This window comes from Acomys minous, assembly GCF_964271855.1.
Source record: "Acomys minous genome assembly, chromosome: 1".
Taxonomy (NCBI): domain Eukaryota; kingdom Metazoa; phylum Chordata; class Mammalia; order Rodentia; family Muridae; genus Acomys; species Acomys minous.
Window position 1 is genome coordinate 53,480,658 of NC_140483.1, and position 19,098 is coordinate 53,499,755.

Consider the following 19,098-nt stretch of genomic DNA (forward strand, 5'->3'; position numbering starts at 1 on the left):
CTCTTTTAGCATCACTAATGTTTTGCCTGAGTCTATTATAACAGTTGATTATTGCTCTCATTTCTCCTCATTTGTTAGTTGGTACTCTATTTCCTATGTATTTACTTGTCGGGATGGAATCATTGGTTCATCTCTTATTTAAGGAATTATATATAATCTTTTACTGTTAGGCATTTTTATTGTAACTCAAATTGCCCTAGATTTAGCCAATAGGATTCTTTTCCATCCGGATGCTATGTCCCCTTGGCATAGCTGTGTCACTTCAGCATTTCCTTTCTCTCTGGCATTCATGCTCACACTTACTTATTGCACGTGTGTAGGGGTAAAAAGATGTCCAACCTGTCCTGTACTTTATCTGTAACAGGTTTTGATGGGAAAAATGTTAGAAACTTAAGATATAGATTCCAGGTTTATTGCTTGTGGAATGTTAATTTAGCAGAAAGCTAACACAACATATAGCTACATGCTTTTTTCTCTATATATTTTAAATATAATGTATTTATACTGCCATTTAGCATTTCCTATAACACCAAAGTTCCTTCTAGTCTTTATCATATTGTCCCCATGGTCCCTGAGAAACCCAGCTCCTCCTGTGAGTTTGAGGTTTCTTTGTGGCACCAAGTGGATTAAGTAGGTTGGTGCTTACGTAATGATCTGGAACATAAAAGAACTCTGGTCTCAGGGTGCTGGAGGGAGTGCAGCCGCGCTGGCTCATTGCTTGGTAGGAAGTTCAGAGAAGGAGGGACTGTGTAATTGGTGCCATCTGTGCTAGAGCCTGTGCTTTAGTCACTAGGCTGTGCCTGCTCCATCTCCATGTTCTGTGCACTAGTGACACAGCACAGAGAAAGAGCAGGAGGGGCAGAAAGGAAGATGGCTAAAACTGCTAAAATTTCAACTTTGGGGAGTTGGTTTCTAACAAGCGCCCCGGTGAGGCAGGATACACTTTACTCAGGCTTGTGAACTTCCGGCCTAGCCTCTCCATCTCTGCCTCCTGTCTTGCCTTGGAAGTACTGGGGTTACAAGTCAGACTTAGCAGCAGCCGTTTACTCACTTAACTGCCTCCCCAGCCCCCTTTTCTGATAGACACAGAACGTCTTTAACTGTAGCTTTCTTAGGTCACTGGCACAATGAGTTTCTTCTCCTGTTAGTGGTTGATTTTTATGTTTTCAGTTAATTGAAAGTTCAGTTTGGCTCACCTTAAATTGAAGTTTAAACTTTGTATATTCAGTGTCAGTAACTATTTCAGAAATTTTTCTTTTTATGTGCATTGGTGATTTGTCCACAAGATAGTTGTGAACTACCATGTGAGTGCTGGGAATTGAACCCAGGTCCTATGGAATAACAGTTGGTGTTCTTAACCACTCAGCCACCAACCTTTTTTTGTTTTTGTTTGTTTTTGTTTTTGTTTTTTGGTAAAATTTGAAAAATAAGGCATTCTCCTCCTTCCTCCTGCCTGAGTCTGGCCACTGACCCTGAGTCTATCTGCTGCCTAAGCAGCACCATCTCACTATCTGCCTGTGCGTCAGGCTGATAGCAACATGATCAAGACAGGTTCTATTAAAGACTTGGCATTCAAGAAAAATATGCCTTAAATCCTTTGCAGTTCTCACACTGCTATTTCACTCAGCCAATCCATGCTTATGAATTTTTGCTTTTTATTCTGGAGTTGAGAGAAGAATGAAGCAATTTACCTGCTTTTGCCCATCTCTTTTCTAATATGTTGTTTCTGCTCACTTTTCCAAAAAAATATACAATTCCAAGTCATTTTGGAAAATAATACATAAACTATTATAATCTGCTTTGAAAGTCTTTTCTTAAGAATGTTCTTGAAGATGTTTTTTTTTTTTTAAGGTGTTTGGATTAGGTGTGGTGGCACTCACATGTCATTCCAGGACATAGTACTGAGACAGGAGAGTGCTGTAAAGTACTCAATATGGAGTTTTGTTGTTGTTTTTTAATTAGCTTTTATGAAATTTGTCCCCTGACAGTTCATACAGGTGCACAGTGTACCCTGGTTACTGTCACCTCTCACTCTATTTGAAGCCCCATCCTTCCTACCTCCTTCGTAGGAGTCCCTTTTACTCCCATTCATTTTGTTTTGTGACTTGATGAATTTAGCCAAGCCCATCTGTGTGACCAGGGGTTTATTGGAGCCTGGTAGACTGGCCCAAAGGCATGCACAACTGGAGACAGTGTCTGTTCTTCTCCCAGGGTCCTTGAGTAGCCAATAGTTCAGCAGGAAGGGCGGGGCTTTGTGAAATCCATGATTTGCTGTTAGCAGGCCCAGTCTTGTGCAGGCTCATTGCAGGCAGGGCCACAGCAGCTGGAGCTGCCAGCAGTGAGAACGTGACTGCACTGGCTGTGTTTGCCCAGATAGCTTTCATGACCTATGTCCTGCCTTCCAGCTCTTACACCTTTTCACCATTTCTGTAATGTTTCCCAGACCTTAAGCAGGGGTTCTCAACCTGTGAGTCTTGATCCCTTGGCAGGGGGATTGAATGGACCTTTCACAGGGCTTGCCTAAGACCATTGGAAAGCACAGATATTTACATTACAGTTCATAACAGTAGCAAAACTACAGTTATGAAGTAGCAATGAAAATAATTTTATGATTGGGGTCACCACAATATGAGGAACTGTCTTAAAGGGTTGCAACATTAGGAAGGTTGAGAACCACTGCCTTAGAGGATATGACTGTCTTTAGGGCTGAACCTAGTCAACCATGTCTCTGTATTGACTGCTGTTCATTGTAAAGAGCCTTTCTGATAAAGGATGAAGGCAGCTTGTGGATGTAAACAGGTATTTATGACAGCTACTTGGTACCATCATAACTTGTTTTCTTTAGGGGATTGAAAAATATTTTTAAATCATATTTGAAGCAATATTAGTTTGCTTGTTTTGTTTTCCAAGGCAGGGTTTTTCTATGTAGCCGTGGCTGTCCTGGGTGTCCTGGGTGTCCGGGCTGTCCTTGAACTTGCTTTGTAGTGGCTTTGAAGCCCTGCTTCTGCCTTCTAAGCACTGGAGTCAAAGGTGTGCACCACCATACCTGCCTTCTTTTGAAGCAGTATTTGATTTACTCTAAATGTTTCCCCTTCTCTTTGTACCACAGTTGTTTTCAAGGTAGACTTTTTACAACTAAAGTTTATGGTAAGCCTTAAAATAAAAATACCCTCAGCTTCTCATCTTGCACCTTTCACCCTTGTGTTCTTGGAATATCAAAGGTATCTTTTAGTCTATTTCCTATTTAGAGCTAGATTTCTATATTTATAGCATTGTGTCTTGGGGCAAGGTAACGTCTTATCTATCAAACACATAAAAAAGGTTGTTAGGATTCATGTTTAGAGCAATGCCTGGCACAGACAATGTGTATAAGAGTATACTTCTGTGATTTATCTGTGTATTACTCCTACTTGTCTGTTTCATCAAGCTATTGCAAAGCTGTGTGTGCAAATGTATAAATGGATGTGAAACATTAAGTAAACATATGGAGGTATAGATAGTATGTGTACTGGCTAGTTTTTGTTGTTGTTCTTGTTTGCTTTTGTTTGTTTTTATTTTGTCAACTTGACCAAGGTAGAGTAATTTGGGAAGCAGAAACCTCAGTTGAGAAAATGCCCCCACCAGGTTGGCCTGGCAAATCTACGGTGTATTTTTTTTCTTTTTTGATTGATGATTGATGTATCTTAGCTCACCATGAGCTATACTAGCCCTAGATGCTTTAGGAAAACAAGCTAAGCAAGCTGTGAGGAGCAGGCTAGTAAGCAGCACTCCTCCATAGCCTGAACATCAGCCCCTGCATCTAGGCTCCTGTTCTTACTTCCCTCACGATAAACAGTGATGGTAGAGCTGTAGACTGAAATAAACCCTTTCCTCCCCAGACTGCTTCGGTCCTGGTGTTAGAACCCCTAATAAGCCGGTATGGCAGAGAAGCTTGCAGTCCTGCTAATGAGCTAATGGGTTTTTTCCTTTTCTTTTCTTTCCTTTTTTTGTTTTTGTTTTTTCATGGCTAGTGTTTAAATGCAAAGATTACCTCTATTAATCATTTTTACTGTTATTATAGGAAATAAAATACCCATTTAGACATTTCATAATAATTATCTTAGTATAGTTTTTGTTGAGTTTTTCTATTAATAGCTTATGTTCAGGGACACTGACACTAAAATACAGTACCAGCACTGAAGTCTGAAGTTTACAATGCTGATCTCTATGTTAAATTTAAGTTTGGCTCACTACTGGGTGGCCAGTGCAACTAAGAAGGAAGGAAAATGTTTTCAATTATTAAACATGAATGATATTTTTAGATGTCTCTGAAATCCCACATTTATAGATTTGCTTTGACCTCTTTCTGAGACCTATATTTCCTGCTGCTCACTGGTTACTTTTATTTGGGTATTTTTGCTATTGTTTCAAACCCAGCATGTCTAAGACTGGGCTTGCTCTTTTCTAGAATTGCTGCACCCTCAGAGTTTGTTCTTAATACTGGCATCCTTTCTGTATTGCTTACTGCCTTAGTTTGGCTTTTGTTGCTGTGAAGAGACACTGTGACCATGGTAACTCTTACAAAGGACAACATTTAATTGGGGCAGCCTTACAGTTTTTAAGCGGTTCAGTCCATTATCCTCATGGCAGCAAGCAAGGCACTGTGCAGGCAGTCACGGTGCTGAGGAGCCCAGAGTTCTACATCTGGATCCATAGGTGGCAGGAGATCGTGGACCACACTGGGCATAGCCTGAGCATATAGGAGACTTCAAAGCCTGCCTCTACAGTGACACACTTCCTCCAACAAGACCACCTCCTAACAGTGCCGCTCCCTGTGGCCAAGCATTGAAACATGGGTCTATGGGGGCCATGCCTATTCAAACCACCACAGTTACTTTTCTATTTCTGCAATAAAGCATGATCAAAAGCAACCTGTGGAGGAGTTAATTTTGAATTATGTTTCCAGATGCGTAAGAGTTCACCATGGCAAGGAGGCATGGCAACAAGTGGCTGCCAGGGCAGAGGAGCAGGAAGCTGAGAACTCAAATCTTGGACCCCCAGCACAAAGCAGAGGGAACAAACTGCAAGTAGGAGAGGCATTTTCCCCAGTGACATACTTCCTCCAGCAAGGCTGTACCTTGGCTAAACCCAAACAACTCCTCCAGCTGGGACCAAGTGTTCAGATATCTTAGTCTATGAAGGACATTCTCCATCAACCACCACACTTCACTTATAACCTGGGCTTGATCATCTTTGATTTTTATCTTTATCTCTGCTATATGCCTGGTTACCTTCTGGTTTTTTTTTTTTTTTTTTTTTTTTTTTTTTTTAAACAATCTCATAATATAGGAGATAGGGAAATAGAAGGGTCCAGAGGGTCTTAGAAACCTACAAGAAGAACACTATGATGGGCAGATCTGGGCCCAGGGGTTCTGTTCAGTCTGTGGCACCAACCAAGGACAATATGTGCAGTCATCATCAAACCCCTACCCAGATCTAGCCAAGGGGCAGAACATTCTCCACAGTTAAGTGAAGACTGGGAACTGACTTTCACACGAACTCTGGTGCCCCATATTTGGCCATGTCCCCTTGATGGGGAGGCCCGATGGCACTCGGAGAAAGGATGGCAGACTACCAAGAAGAGACTTGATACCCTAGCACCATATTCAGGGGGAGGAGGTCCTCCCCGTCACAGTCATAAGGAAGGGGAATGGGGTGAAAGCGGGAGGGAGGGAGGAATTGAAGGATGCATGGGATGGGATAGCAACTGAGATGTAATATGAATGATTTCATTTTTTAATTAAAAAATGAGAAAAAAAACAATCTCATGTCCTTTCTGTTCCCACTGCTGACTTCAAATAATATTTCATCATGCTATGATTTTTATAGTCATTAGTATTGAATGAAAGATTTTAAACAGAAGATCTTATCTAAATAATAGTTGTAACTTCCCCTCAGTAGCTTTAGCAGCCTAAAGCAAAAAGAGACAGAGACTGGCAAGGGGGCTGGGAGACTTGAGGAAGAGGGAGCAGATGAGTCAGGCGGTCTCAGTTCTTCCTGTCAGATGGCCTAGACAGCGCTCTTCAGATAGCAGGTGCGTCTCCTCACTGACTGCTTGTGTCCTAGTCACTGGCCGACTTAGGAACCTACTTGAGACACTGCATGAGGGCATGCCTTCACAGTCGCCACACTCTGAAGGCTTTTCTCCTTGTTTGCATTTCTTGTATACCTCAGAACTTATCTTCTATAAAAGAAATTCCTGTCTTTCCTTTTATATCTTATGTCTAGGTCCAAAAACCAACCAACCAAACAAGTCACCTTACCAGTTAAAGGGATATTGATCTTTTTAGAAAGATATCAAGTTCTGTGATGTGAACAGTAATTGTCAAATATTAAATGATGTGGTTTTAAATAGAAATCTTATAAAAAATTCTTTTCTTAATCGTTATAGAAAATGTGCCAGAGGAACTTCGAGAACCATTTTACACAGATCAGTATGACCAGGAGCACATCAAACCACCTGTCGTTAACCTGCTTCTGTCAGCTGAGCTGTACTGTCGCGCTGGGAGTCTCATCCTCAAGAGCGATGCTGCAAAGCCCCTCCTGGGCCATGATGCTGTGATTCAGGCATTAGCACAGAAAGGCCTTTATGTCACCGAACAGGAGAAACTGGTAACTGAGCGAGATCTCCACAAGAAGCCCATCCACATGGTAAGTATTTATATTCGTAAGGTAATCAAGTTTGAAATACATATTTAGTGGACTGTACTGTAAAATAGGAAGAAATAGGTTTGAATTTTTTGTGGCATCTAAACCTAGAGTTTAAAGGTCATCTTGTTCTTATAAAATTTATTTCTAAGTGAAGGAAGATTTTGACAAACTATTTTAGACTATTTGGTGCCATCTAATGTCTGGAAGAAACAATTAAATTCCAAGTATTTTGAAATAACTTTTCTTTAGTTAAATTTTTTCTTGTTTTAGAGATTAGCACTAAGATATGGAAAATGGATCCTTGACTATTTTTGTAAGGCAAAAATTTGTAAATTTGTAAATTTTCCTGTAGTGGGGAGGGGCAGTAGCTCAATAATAGAATGTTTGCCTGGCACATGAAAGACCCTGTCTGAATTTCAGTCTCAGAGCCATATAAAAAAACAATATGTAAGGTGCTGGAGGAAATAGCTCAACACATGCGAGTGCTTGCTATGTGCAAGCATGAGAACCTAGCATAGTCCTCCCAGACCTGTGGCTGTCACCTGAGGAGACAGACAGGAGGAGTGCTGATGCTTGGTGGGTTGCTAGCCTAGCCAGGTTAGCTCCAGGTTCAGTGAGAGACCCTGCCTCAAAGGCAGAGGGTGATATCCATGGACGCTTAGCACCCTCTTTTGGCATCCGTGTGTACACCTGTGCATACATATTAGGCATATACAAAAATTACGTTTAAAATGTAATGGGAAAATGGAAAAAAATCACAAATATAAGTATTCATTTAAGAGCTTCAGTCATGGTAAATTCTTGTGTGTTAGATACTTTAGCTTACTTACCAACCATTAACTCATATTTTTGTAGAAAATACATGTAGAAAGTTTGTAAGTGGGCCTGGGATAATTATATGCAGGGACTCAGTCTGATAAATCCAAATATTTTAAAACTCACTGTACACTTTGGGTTAATTTCACAAAATACAGGTGTCAAGAATGGGGGCTGGAAAGATAGCTCAGAGGTTAAGAGCACTGCCTGCTCTTCCAGAGGTCTTGAGTTCAATTCCCAGCAATCATATGGTGGGCTCACAACCATCTATAATGTGATCTGATGCCCTCTTTTGGTGTGCAAGTATACATGCAGATAAAGCACTCAGGTACATTAAATTAAAAAAAAAAAGGTACTAAAAAGCAGGTCTTGTGAATTGGTTCAGTAGGGGTAGGAACACTTGTTACGCTGGTGTAAGGACCTGAGTTCAAATCCCCAGCACTGACATAAACCAAGCCACATGTGATCATGTAACCCTGTAAGCTCAGCATCATGGCATATAGACATAGAAAGCTCTCTGGAGTTTGCTGGCCACCAGCCTTGCTCCAGGTTCATGGGAGATTGACAAAATAAGGCAAAGAATAATAGAGCAGAGCACTCTGCAGCCTTTGGCCTCTGTGTGTGTGAACAAATGTACACATCCACACATGCACAAAGAATGCTAAAAATAAGAAAGCGGTTTTGCATTCTTAAATTATTTTTCTTGAAAATAGTAGTCTTGGGATGAGGGACTATAATGTAGAAGGATGTATTATAAAATTCATGAAGAGTGAACATAGTCACCACATTTAGTGCTAACTGGAAGAGATGTCATGCCCTGGTTTCTGTTATCTTTCCTTAAACACAACACACACACACTTTAAAGCCGGGCATGGTGGCACACACCTTTAATCCCAGCACTTGGGAGACAAAGGCAGGCTTATCTCTGTGAGTTCAAGGCCAGCCTGGTCTACAAAGAGTGTTCCAGGACAGCCAAGTCTCAAAAATCCAAACCAAACAAAACAAAAACCCCAAAACTCACTTTAATATTTCTAAGGAACTGAGAATAATTTCTCAAGAGCAACTTAGTCAAAAATGTATGATAAATTATTAAGGAAAACTGAGAATGTTGCTCTTTCTTCACATAAGAGATTTTCAGTCCTCCTAGGTTCATATGTGGTTCCCTCTGACTTGGGTACATGTGTGCATATGGCATAAAGCAGTCACTAGCCCCGGGGACAATTACATGCTACTTCAGCTCCTCAGGGCGCACTGTCTTAGTTGGATTCAAATGGCAGCAACATCCACTTCTAAGTAATTGAAGTTCCAAGCCAAGTAGATAGTTATGAAGCGCACTGCTGCCTCTGAAACGGCGTTGTTTAGAAACTGCTCTTTCAGACGCCCGTAGGTATGTGTTGGCGAAGCCAGATGGTCTTAACACAGGTTAACTATCTAAAATCCTCCTTACTAAGGAAACAAACGCAACACACTTGCTACGGTTTTTCTGCGTGTGAAGACTGCGTGTGTGATGCTGTAGTACGAAGGATCCTGCGAAGGACGAAGTGAAAGATAAAGAGTTTGGTAGACTAGGTTTCTCTCACTCTGTAGAGCCTGCTGACAAATTTTTAATATTCAAGCCTAAATAACAGCTGAGTACAGTTGCACACACCTGTAATCCCAGCACTCAGGCAGAAGCAGGTGGATGGCTGTGAGTTCAAGCCCAGCCTGGTCTACAAAACAAGTCCAGGCCAGCCAAGATGATACAGTGAAACCCTGTCTTGGAAAAAAACCCAAAATATATAATATATATACATATGTAAAAATAAAGACTAAATAACATACATTTTCTCTGTTTTTCTGGCTCTGACTTCTAATTGTTGGCTGTCAAAACTTCAAACTAGATTATATTAATTTAACCCTTTGCAGTAATTTAATTGTGTACTTTAAATTTTTGTCAATTGTAACTTTTTTTTATTATTGCTATTGTAATATATTACTCTTTAAAAAGCCGATACGAGAACATTTTACTAGTAAAAAAATTTTTTTTCAAGACAGGGTTTCTCTTTGTAGCCCTGGCTTTCCTGGACTTGCTTTGTAGACCAGGCTGGCCTCGAACGCACAGTGATCTGTCTGCCTCTGCCTCCTGAGTGCTGGGATTATAGACTTGCGCCACCACACAGGCTCCTACTAGTAAAGTTTGTTAAGAAACTTTTAAACTGTGAAATAAGAGTTTAAATTTACCAGGTGCTTTTGTGTTGCCTTGCTTTTTTGGGAGGTGTCATCTGAAGTAGTGTTTTTTTCTCACACTGAATGTATTGATACTCTCTTCTACCACTTTGCAATTCTGAAAAGCTTAGTGGTTTTAGTATCTGTTATGTCTGTGTGTTACTGCGCAGCTTTGCGGCTCAGGGCAAGATAGCAGTAGCAGAAGTGTCATCTTGACATTTTAAAACAGAATGTTCTTTCTGATTCTTTTAAAAAAGAAGAGTTACTTTATTTATTTATTTATTTATCTATTTTTGTAAATGAGTATTTTGCCCACATGTATGTGTGTGTACCATGTCCATGCCTGGTGCCTAGAAAGGCCGGAAGTGGGCACAAGTTTCCTGGAACTGGAGTTACAGGTATCTAGGTTAATGGAGGCTAACCACGCAGGAACTGGGAACCCTGGTGCTCTGCAATGGTAGCAAGTGCTCTTAACAAATGAGCCATCTCTTCAGTGTCTTAATTTTTTTTTTAACCAAAGGCTAACACAATGTAATATTTACTAACTTAAATGATATGTTTGACCTGTTTTGGGCTCTGCCTTTTAATAATTGTTGGTTGTAGAACTTCACACTAGACTACACCAGCATCCCCTGCAATTGTATATACTGTGAGAGGGGTTTCAACAAAAGCTTCACCTGACTGTTAACTTTTGCTTTCTTTTGGGAAATTGGATTAAAATGGGCAAGAGGGATGAATGGAACTTTTCTTGTTATTTGATATATTTCTCTACTGGTAACATATGTATATAATTACAATTACATACATTGTTTTAAAACTCAGAGAAGAAATTTAAGTTCAAGTGGAAATGCTCATTGGAGTGGCTTCTATGTGTATGGAACAAAGAGAAATGAGTATTCTGTGTTTAGCTTCTAAGAAAAGAAGAAATGAGAACAAATATTGAAGAGCTCTCTAAATAGTTGAATTCAAGGATCCTGTAACTAACCGTGGGAAGCTTTCTGCCTGCTTCTTAACTTCCTGCCTGAACCTCCCAAGTGCTGCAGTCACAGAAGAAGCCACACCCAGTCAAGGATTATGTATTTGTTGTTGTTGTTGTTTAAGACAGGGTTTCTCTGTGTAGCCCTGGCTGTCCTGGACTCACTTTGTAGCCCAGGCTGGCCTTGAACTCACAGAAGTCCACCTGCCTCTGCCTCCCCAGTGCTAGAATTACAGGTGGGCACCACCACGCCTGCTTATGTATTTCTTAAAATGTCGTTGATGTGAGTGATTTGTATGATCAAGAATGTATGGGAAGGTTTATCTAATCAACTTTTATGTTATGCATATGACACCACATAGGGCTCAACAGTGCTAAGTGATTTGCCTAAGAGTACACTGTTCTGTGTAAATCCACGTTTGCACACTTGGTTTTTAGTTTGGTTGGTTGGTTTTTATTTTGTTTTGTTTTTGAGACAGGGTCTTTCTACATAGCCTAGTTTTTTGAATTAGGTTTACTTGGCTATCATCCAGACTAGAGACTGAGAGAGATCAAACTCTTGATTGTGAATTAATTTTCCAACCATATTTGTACATGTTTGTAGGAAAAAATTGATATCCATAAGACTCTAGGTAATGTGCATATGTATATAATAGAATGAGATTCATTTTCAGATATGACTTGCTTGACAAAATGTATTAGGGGTTTTTTGTTTGGTTGGTTGGTTTGGTTTGGTTTGGTTTTGGTTTTTCGAGACAGGGTTTATCTGTGTTAGCCTTGGCTGTCCTGGACTCACTTTGTAGACCAGCCTGGCCTCGAACTCACAGCAATCCACATGCCTCTGCCTCCTGAGTGCTGGGATTAAAGGCTTGTGTCACCACCACCTGGCTACAAAATTTATTGTTAATCAGAATTTGTTTGGGAATAAACATCGGTGTGTAAATCAGAGTTCATTTACTTTCTTTTTACTTTTTTCATCTTATGTTTTGAAGCCTTGGTCACATGTTTCCTAGGCTGGCCTTAAACTTCCGTTGCTCCTGCATATAGCTCCCAAGTGCTGGATCACAGATGTGTACCACCACACCTGGCTAGGCAGTAGTGGCCATCAAGTCTAGGTCTTCCTGTATGTTAGGCAAATATTCTTCCAACTGAGTACATTCCCAGCCCCTAGATTTTATATTGAAATTTCTCATTCTAATAAATAATAAAAAAAAGTAGCTTACTCTATTTACTTAGTGGTAATTAAAATAAAATAAATATGGCATCAGATATTCTCTTCTGAATTGTCAATATTGTTATAATAATGGAAGCTTTAAAAATTTACTTGTTAATATTTATTTAGAATGTTTTTGGTGGAAGGGGGAGGGGCCAGAGTCTTGGTATAAAGCCCAAGCTGGCCCAAACTGATCTTAAACTAAAAGCAGTCTTCCTGCCTCAATCTTTTGAATTCTGGAATTACAGGTATAAACCACTACCTGACACTATTGCACACCGCTTTATTTATCCCCAAGGCAGGGTGAGTGAAGTGGTAGTCAAAACACAGGAGGACAGTGGAGATAGTTTACCCTCCAAAGGGGCATTTCCATATGTAGTGTGTGTGTGTGTGTGTGTGTGTGTGTGTGTGTGTGTGTGTGTGTGTGTTGTACATCATGTTTTATGCTCTGCACTGACCACTGAGAAGACCACTTCCCTTGAATAGTGAGCTTAAGAACTTAGGAAGCACTGGGCAGGCCCCTCAGTCAGATGGCCGGAACTCTGAACTGTCCGTTTAAACAGTACACACTGGGACCCACAAGGTGAATAAGATGATCTCTGCCAGTCCTGGGAAAAGCAGCGGAGGATAGGTTGGCTAACAGGAGGAGAAAGAGAATGAGGTGAATGAAAGAGAATGAGGTGAATGTGGTGATTGAATTGATGGAATTGTTTGACCCAAGTTTGTCATACTGTTAACGTGTGACAAGCGACAAATTAAAATGTGACTACATGCAATAATATGATGCAAGGTCAGATTGAAGAGATGGGAGTTGAAACTAAGACTTTTAACTTATCTTCTGAGTGATGAGATCACAGAGTATATTGTCATAGCATTCTCCATAGTCTGTCTCTGCAGCTCTTGTTTGTTACTGTGTGTGTTCCCTCTGCCTGTATAACTACTTTGCACAGAACTTAGTGAGCTGCTTGTGTCAAGTTAGAATAGTATAGTCCTGTTCTTTTTTTTTTTTTTTTTTTTTTTTTTGGTTTTTCGAGACAGGGTTTCTCTGTGTAGCCCTGGCTGTCCTGGACTCACTTTGTAGACCAGGCTGGCCTTGAACTCACAGCGATCCACCTGCCTCTGCCTCCCGAGTGCTGGGATTAAAGGCGTGCGCCACCACGTCCGGCTCTATAGTCCTGTTCTTAAGTCTCTCTGATTTCCATGTGTCTGCTTCTCTGTTTTCTTCCCAGACTCCGTGATAGTTCTTTCGTTTGTTTGACTGTGTACCACTCAGTGTGCTTACACTTCACACACCCAACCTCATGTAGCTTAGCTCTTAGCCACTCTGTTCTGATGAAGGGACAGGCCCTGCACATCACACAGAGATCACAAGCAAGGACAGGACTGTGGTGAAGGCAGGAGCTGACCATCTCTGCCTGACAATACATTCTGTGTTCTAGTAACTAAATCAGATTTGAATCTTTGCTGAGAAGATAATAGGAAGTGGGGAGACAGTGAGCACACATGGATTGCTGCCAGAACGCTGTTGCCCTCTTTGCTTTTATTGTTTTCTCTTGCTCCTTTCTCCTTCCCTGCTTTCCTATTTCTTCTCCCATTTGGCAGCTATCCTCACAGATTTCCATGGTGCTACCAAACTATTCATACAGAGTTTGGAAAAAAAAAAAAACTTCTTTGTTTTAAAAATTCCATTTTAGAGAAGGCTTATGTAAATGTTGTAGTACAATATTGGCTGAAGGACCTTAGCTTCTTGTCAAGGTTTTATGAAAAAATGCCTTTCAACTGTGAAAGTAGACCTCGTCTCTGTAATTTTAGTTTTCAGCTTTTTTTTTTTTGTTTATGGTTTTACTTTTCTGTATGTTGTATGAGCTTGTGTGCGCTCTGTGGTTGCAGTAGCCCATGAAGGCCACAACTGAACATCAGATTTCCTGAAATGAGAATTATAGGTGGTTGTAAGCCACCAAGTGAGTGGTGGGAACCAAACTCAGGTCTCTTCTACGAGAGCAAAGTCAGTGAGTGCTCTTAACCACTGAGCCATCTTCCCTGCCCCCCACAGCTGTTTTTAACCAGAATCCTTTTCCCTTTATATGTGTGATGTATATGTTTTAAGGATATAGAGGCACTAAGCCTAGTCCTACTCTTGGGCCAAGTGTGTGTGTTTGTGTGTGTGTGTGTGTGTGTGTGTGTGTGTGTGTGTGTAACAGGGAGAGGGAGGGGAAGGATATAAGAATGAACACTTGTGGAGGTCAGAGGATAACTCTGTGGAGTTTCTTTTCTCCTTCCACCTTTGTTATGTAGGTTCTGGGAATCAAACTGGGTAGTCAGGTTTGCACGGCAAGCGCTTCCCCTACTGAACCATCTCTGCCGGCCCTTGGGCCAAGTTTTGAAGGTGTGAAGGAATTTACTAGATAGGGAAATGAAGGGTGTGATGTTGATAATGTATGTGGGAATATAAGGCAGTGTTTAGTTGTAGCTTTATTATAAGATCCAAACTGGGAGATGGCAGGAAGTGAACCTCAGGATAGATGGATAGATGGAGACAGGGCCCAAATGACCTTTTTTTTCCCCTGTGACAAACGTGGTGTTCTGGACGTGCAAGGGAATCACACCAAATAGGGTTTTAACCCCACAGGGGCGTATAATTAGATTTGTGTTTCAGAAAGACACTTTGATGGTACTCTAGAAGAAGTGTCACTTCAGAGATTGAAATTCTGGGGCCTGAACTACAGAGGCACTGTGGAGCTGGACAGCTGCCTTGGCAGTGGTGGGGCGGGCCTTGTTCTGTGCAGTACTGAGGGTTGAACCGAGCTGACTGGAGATGCGCTACATTCTGAGCCTACAAGCGGCTTTTCTTAAGGTCTGTGGATTAAGGTGAACTTTTGACTTCTCAGAGTTGGGAAGTAAAGAAGAGAATTTACAGAGACAGGACTAGGGAAAAAAATCAGCCAGTATGTCACCTTTAATTAGTTATTGGTAGTTAATAATTATAAGTGGGGGGGGGGGAGAGCCCCTTAGTTTTAAGCATTCTGGACTCCCTCAGGGTTAAGATTTTTATTCTTAGCCCGTCTCCTCCACACGTGCTTGTGTAGCTACCTGTGACTGTGTGTGTGTGTTTGTGTCTTCTGGCCTCATGTGGATGCTAGAAATCAACATCAAGATGCCCTTTCTATTTGGAGACTGGGTCCCTCACTGAACCTAGGTTGGCTGGCCAGCAGGTGCCCAGGATTTGGCCCGTCTGTGCTCCCCTGGGAATGGGATTACAGATCTTGTTACTCTGCTCAAGTTTTTATTTTAAAAACTTATTTTGCTATTTTATGTGTATCAGTATTTTTCTTGCATGCATATCTGTGCACCACATGCATGTGTTTCCCACAGAGGCCAGAAGGAGGCATTGCATCCTGCCTTTTTTTTTTTTTTTTAATTAAAGAAAGCTAAAATGAAGTTCTTCAAAAGACATTATATTCTATAATTGTTGTACCCAGCTGAGGTTAAACCCAAATTGCTTTTACATAGAATCACTTCTGGAAGACAGGGCCTGTGAGTCATGAGTATCACCATATTCTCAGTGCCTAGTCAACAAAATGCAAAGTCAATGAACAGTTGACATATTAGTGAGTTTTTAAGAATTAAATACATTTTACAAGATCATATCACATTAAAAAAAAAAAGGATGCAGTCTTGTTGTGCTCGGCAGGGCTTGGGCTCAGAGCTCAAAGGTTCCTCTGTTTTACTGAGTTACAAGATTATAGCTCCTGTCTCAGTTAGGGTTTCTATTCCTGTGAAGAGACACCATGGCTATATGGCCACTCCTTTGTAGGAGAACACTTCCTTGGGGTTGGCTTACATGTCACAGGTTTAGACGTTATCAGCATGGCTGTGTGCATAAGCAGACATGGTGCTGGAGAAGGAGTCCAAAGTTCTACATCTGGATCAGCAGACAACAGGAAGAGAAAGACGCTGGTCCTAGCTTGGGCGTTTGGAACCTCAAAGCCCACCTCAAGTGACAAACTTCCTCTAACAAGACCACACCTACTCCAGCAAGGCCACATGTCCCAATCCTTTCAATTAATACCACGCCCTGTGCTCCTGTGGGGACTGTCTTCATTCAAGCCACCACAGCTCCCTGTTGCCATTAAGGTGCTCAGTGTTGCTGTAGCTTATGAAATTGGGCTGTCAGGACCTTTCTGTCCTCTTTTACACTAAGCTCCTGGGAGACAAGGCTTACTACTCACTAGCCAATCAGGGACAGCTACGTGGTGTTTCTGCGTCACTCCAGCTTCTCTTCTGCTGTCAGGCACGTTTCCATACACAGTCAACTGGAAGAAATTAGCTGACAAACTTCCTCTCAGAGCCTTTTGCAGGTTCACTGAGGCTTTTGCTTGTGGTTATTTTTATATAATAAAATATATTTCAGTGTACTTTTGTAACTTTAGATTTTGAGGTTTGAGGCACAGTTTTTGGCTTAGAAGCAAGTAGTCTTGGAAAACTTTCAAATTTGGAAAACTATAAAACAAACATTTAGACATACAACATATGTGACTGGTTAAAATGCATTAGGCATGTCATCTTGTGCAGGGAGAGAATGTGGCCGCCATTTTCCATTGTGGGCACAGGTAGCAGCAGTTAGGACAAGCCTGAGCTGCTGTGTATACGCTGTCCTGAACATAGCCCAGCTCACTGTGGGCAGGACACTTGAAAACGCACACTCTCCACTTAAGCTTTGATTTGTTAAATGTCATCTACCTTCATGAGCTTTTAATAAAGACCGTGTTTCGTGGTATTGATGGTTCATTTTTCCAATTTTCATGTCTGACTGGCTCACTGGAAACTCCATTAATTCCTTAAAATATTAATTAATTGATAATATTTGCTTGGGAAACTTATTATATGGTTAGACTTAAGTCTAAAGAGTAACTTTACATTTTATTTACTATGTAATAAGCTCCTATCATAGCTGCACATATACAAAAATACAACCAAACTCATTGAAAACGTGTAAAAAAGTGCTCCTTGAAAATGTTAAATTACTTCGAGGTATATATTTTGTTACTTGGTGTGAGAAAACAAGTGTTCACATTTGAAAATTTGTTCTAAGTTGATACATAATGCCTGTGCATATTTATGGGGCAAGCACACCATTTTGATGTATAAATGGGATGCATAATGACACGCTCAGGATAATTGCATACCTGTTGCTCCAGACACTCACCATTCATTATGTTAGGAAAATTAACATCCCCTTTACTGGCTCCCCCACCCCCTTTTGTGTGTGTGTGTGTGTGTGTGTGTGTGTGTGGTGTGCATGTGTTCATATCTACATATGTGTGGGCACATGTATGGGAGGTGTGTCGGAGATGCATGTACGTGCGGAGGCCTGAGGTGGCTGTTGGGTATCGGCACTCTCCCACTGTCTTCAATAAGGCAGATCTCCCAGTTAAGCCTAGAGATCCCTCTACAGCTGCTCTTGGAGCTTGCTTGCTGTGGGGTCCCCTGACCCCCCCTTTCTAAGGCTGGAGTTAGAGACATGCTTCCATATCCATCTGTCATTTTTGTGGGTTCTTCCCTCTACTAGATGTTTTGAAATACTCATTTGTCAGTCAGTTATTCCATTGTGCTATAGAACACAAGGAAGTTTTCTTCTCTTCCATATGAACCTCTATATCCAATAGATCTCTCTATTTTCTCTTTCCCACATTTGTCCTAGGCTCTGAGAGTCATTCTTGTGTGCTAAACTTTTTTTTTAGAAACAAGGTCCCTAGCCCAGGTCAATACCAACCTGTATCATTTTTCCCGAGTCTTGCAGTCTGTAATGTGGACTGTGTTATTCTCTCTCAAATTGTTAGTCTGGTTTCTTTACATTGCATACCCACTTTAGAATCAACTTTTCACATGGACACACAGCTAGTCCCCTACCTGTACACTAAAGAAAAACCAACCAACAATAGTGATACACACACACGTGTTGGTCTGATGTATTTTGATGCTGATTAATAAAAGGCCATCACACCAGGGCAGGGCAAATGAGATAGGCATGGCTAAGGTTCCCCTGTGGGGAGACAGAGAGAATCTTGGGAGAAGAGAGACCGGAGGAGAAGAGAGGAAAAAAAAGGCCGCCATGGGTGAGATGGAAGAGAAGCACAGGGCCAGCGTGGATGGGGATTTGGCCCAGATAAAGAACATAAACAAGTATTTGGGGTTATGGATGGGAGGTAGCTTGATAGAAATTATTAGAAGCAGATGGCATGGGATTGGGGCAGGTATCCCATACTTGACCCACTATGGGAGTAGTTTAGGGCATTAATATCTGCCCTGTCCCAGGTTAACTAAGGCTATTTTAAAATGTAACAAGTATCTGTGTCTTAATTGATTGCTAGCAGGTTATACCGCCGTAATAATAATTATAGGCCTGATAATAAACATTATTAGGCCATACTGGTAAATTAACAGGTGGCACTCAATGTGGGACAATTATTAGGCAATACTGATAGTTTAACAACAACACATGTGAATGATTCCATTTCACTCATTCATTCATTTGGGGTGAGAGAGAGAGAGAGAGAGAGAGAGAGAGAGAGAGAGAGAGAGAGAGAGAGAGAGAGAGAGGGCGCGGGGTTGGGAGAGAAGGAGGGAGAGGTGTTAGTGTCCCTTTGTGGGTGACTCTTCAGTGACATTGTTGTGGCATATGTGTGTGAGGTCTCTCAACCGTGCTCCTTCCTTCTTCCCTCCTTCATTTCCTTTCACTTGTTTTCTTTTATTAGGGCTTGACAGAAATGACACCATTATGATTCTAACAACTTTGACCTTTCCTTTTGGTGAAGATTTTTCTCTGAAAGCATCACTGATCAATCTTCCTACAGTTAAGTTTTGATTGAGCTTTGGGGCTGAGATTGTCTAGTATGCCTCACATTCAGGGGAAGCAATTGGTGAGTAGACGCCAGTGGCAAAGACTCCCGTTAATCATGTTTAAGAAGCAACAGGGTTTAGAAGAAGTAGCTTTCAGATTAGGCTTTCCTGGAGTTCACTGTTAACTTCAATGGTTTTCCTTCTCCATAGACACTATCACCTCTCAGGGCTGGGCCAGCTGTGTTTTGTTAGGAGTTTTACTTCTGTAGAATTTTGACAGGGAACAGGGACAGTCTTTTAAAAGAAACAAATGTTTTTGGGTTTGTTGTTGTTGTTTTTAAAGATGTTTTATTTATTT

At 41.1% G+C, this 19,098-nt stretch overlaps 1 protein-coding gene across 4 annotated transcripts in view; it reads left to right on the forward strand.

The window, feature by feature from the left end:
* CAMSAP2 (calmodulin regulated spectrin associated protein family member 2) overlaps positions 1–19,098 on the forward strand; it is an 82,736-nt gene that overhangs the window by 11,527 nt on the left and 52,111 nt on the right. For all 4 annotated transcript variants that reach the window (XM_084778724.1, XM_084778726.1, XM_084778725.1 and 1 more), the window contains exon 2: positions 6,431–6,690. In XM_084778724.1, the coding sequence (XP_084634850.1) occupies positions 6,431–6,690 (260 nt within the window). The remainder of the gene's footprint in view (positions 1–6,430; positions 6,691–19,098) is intronic.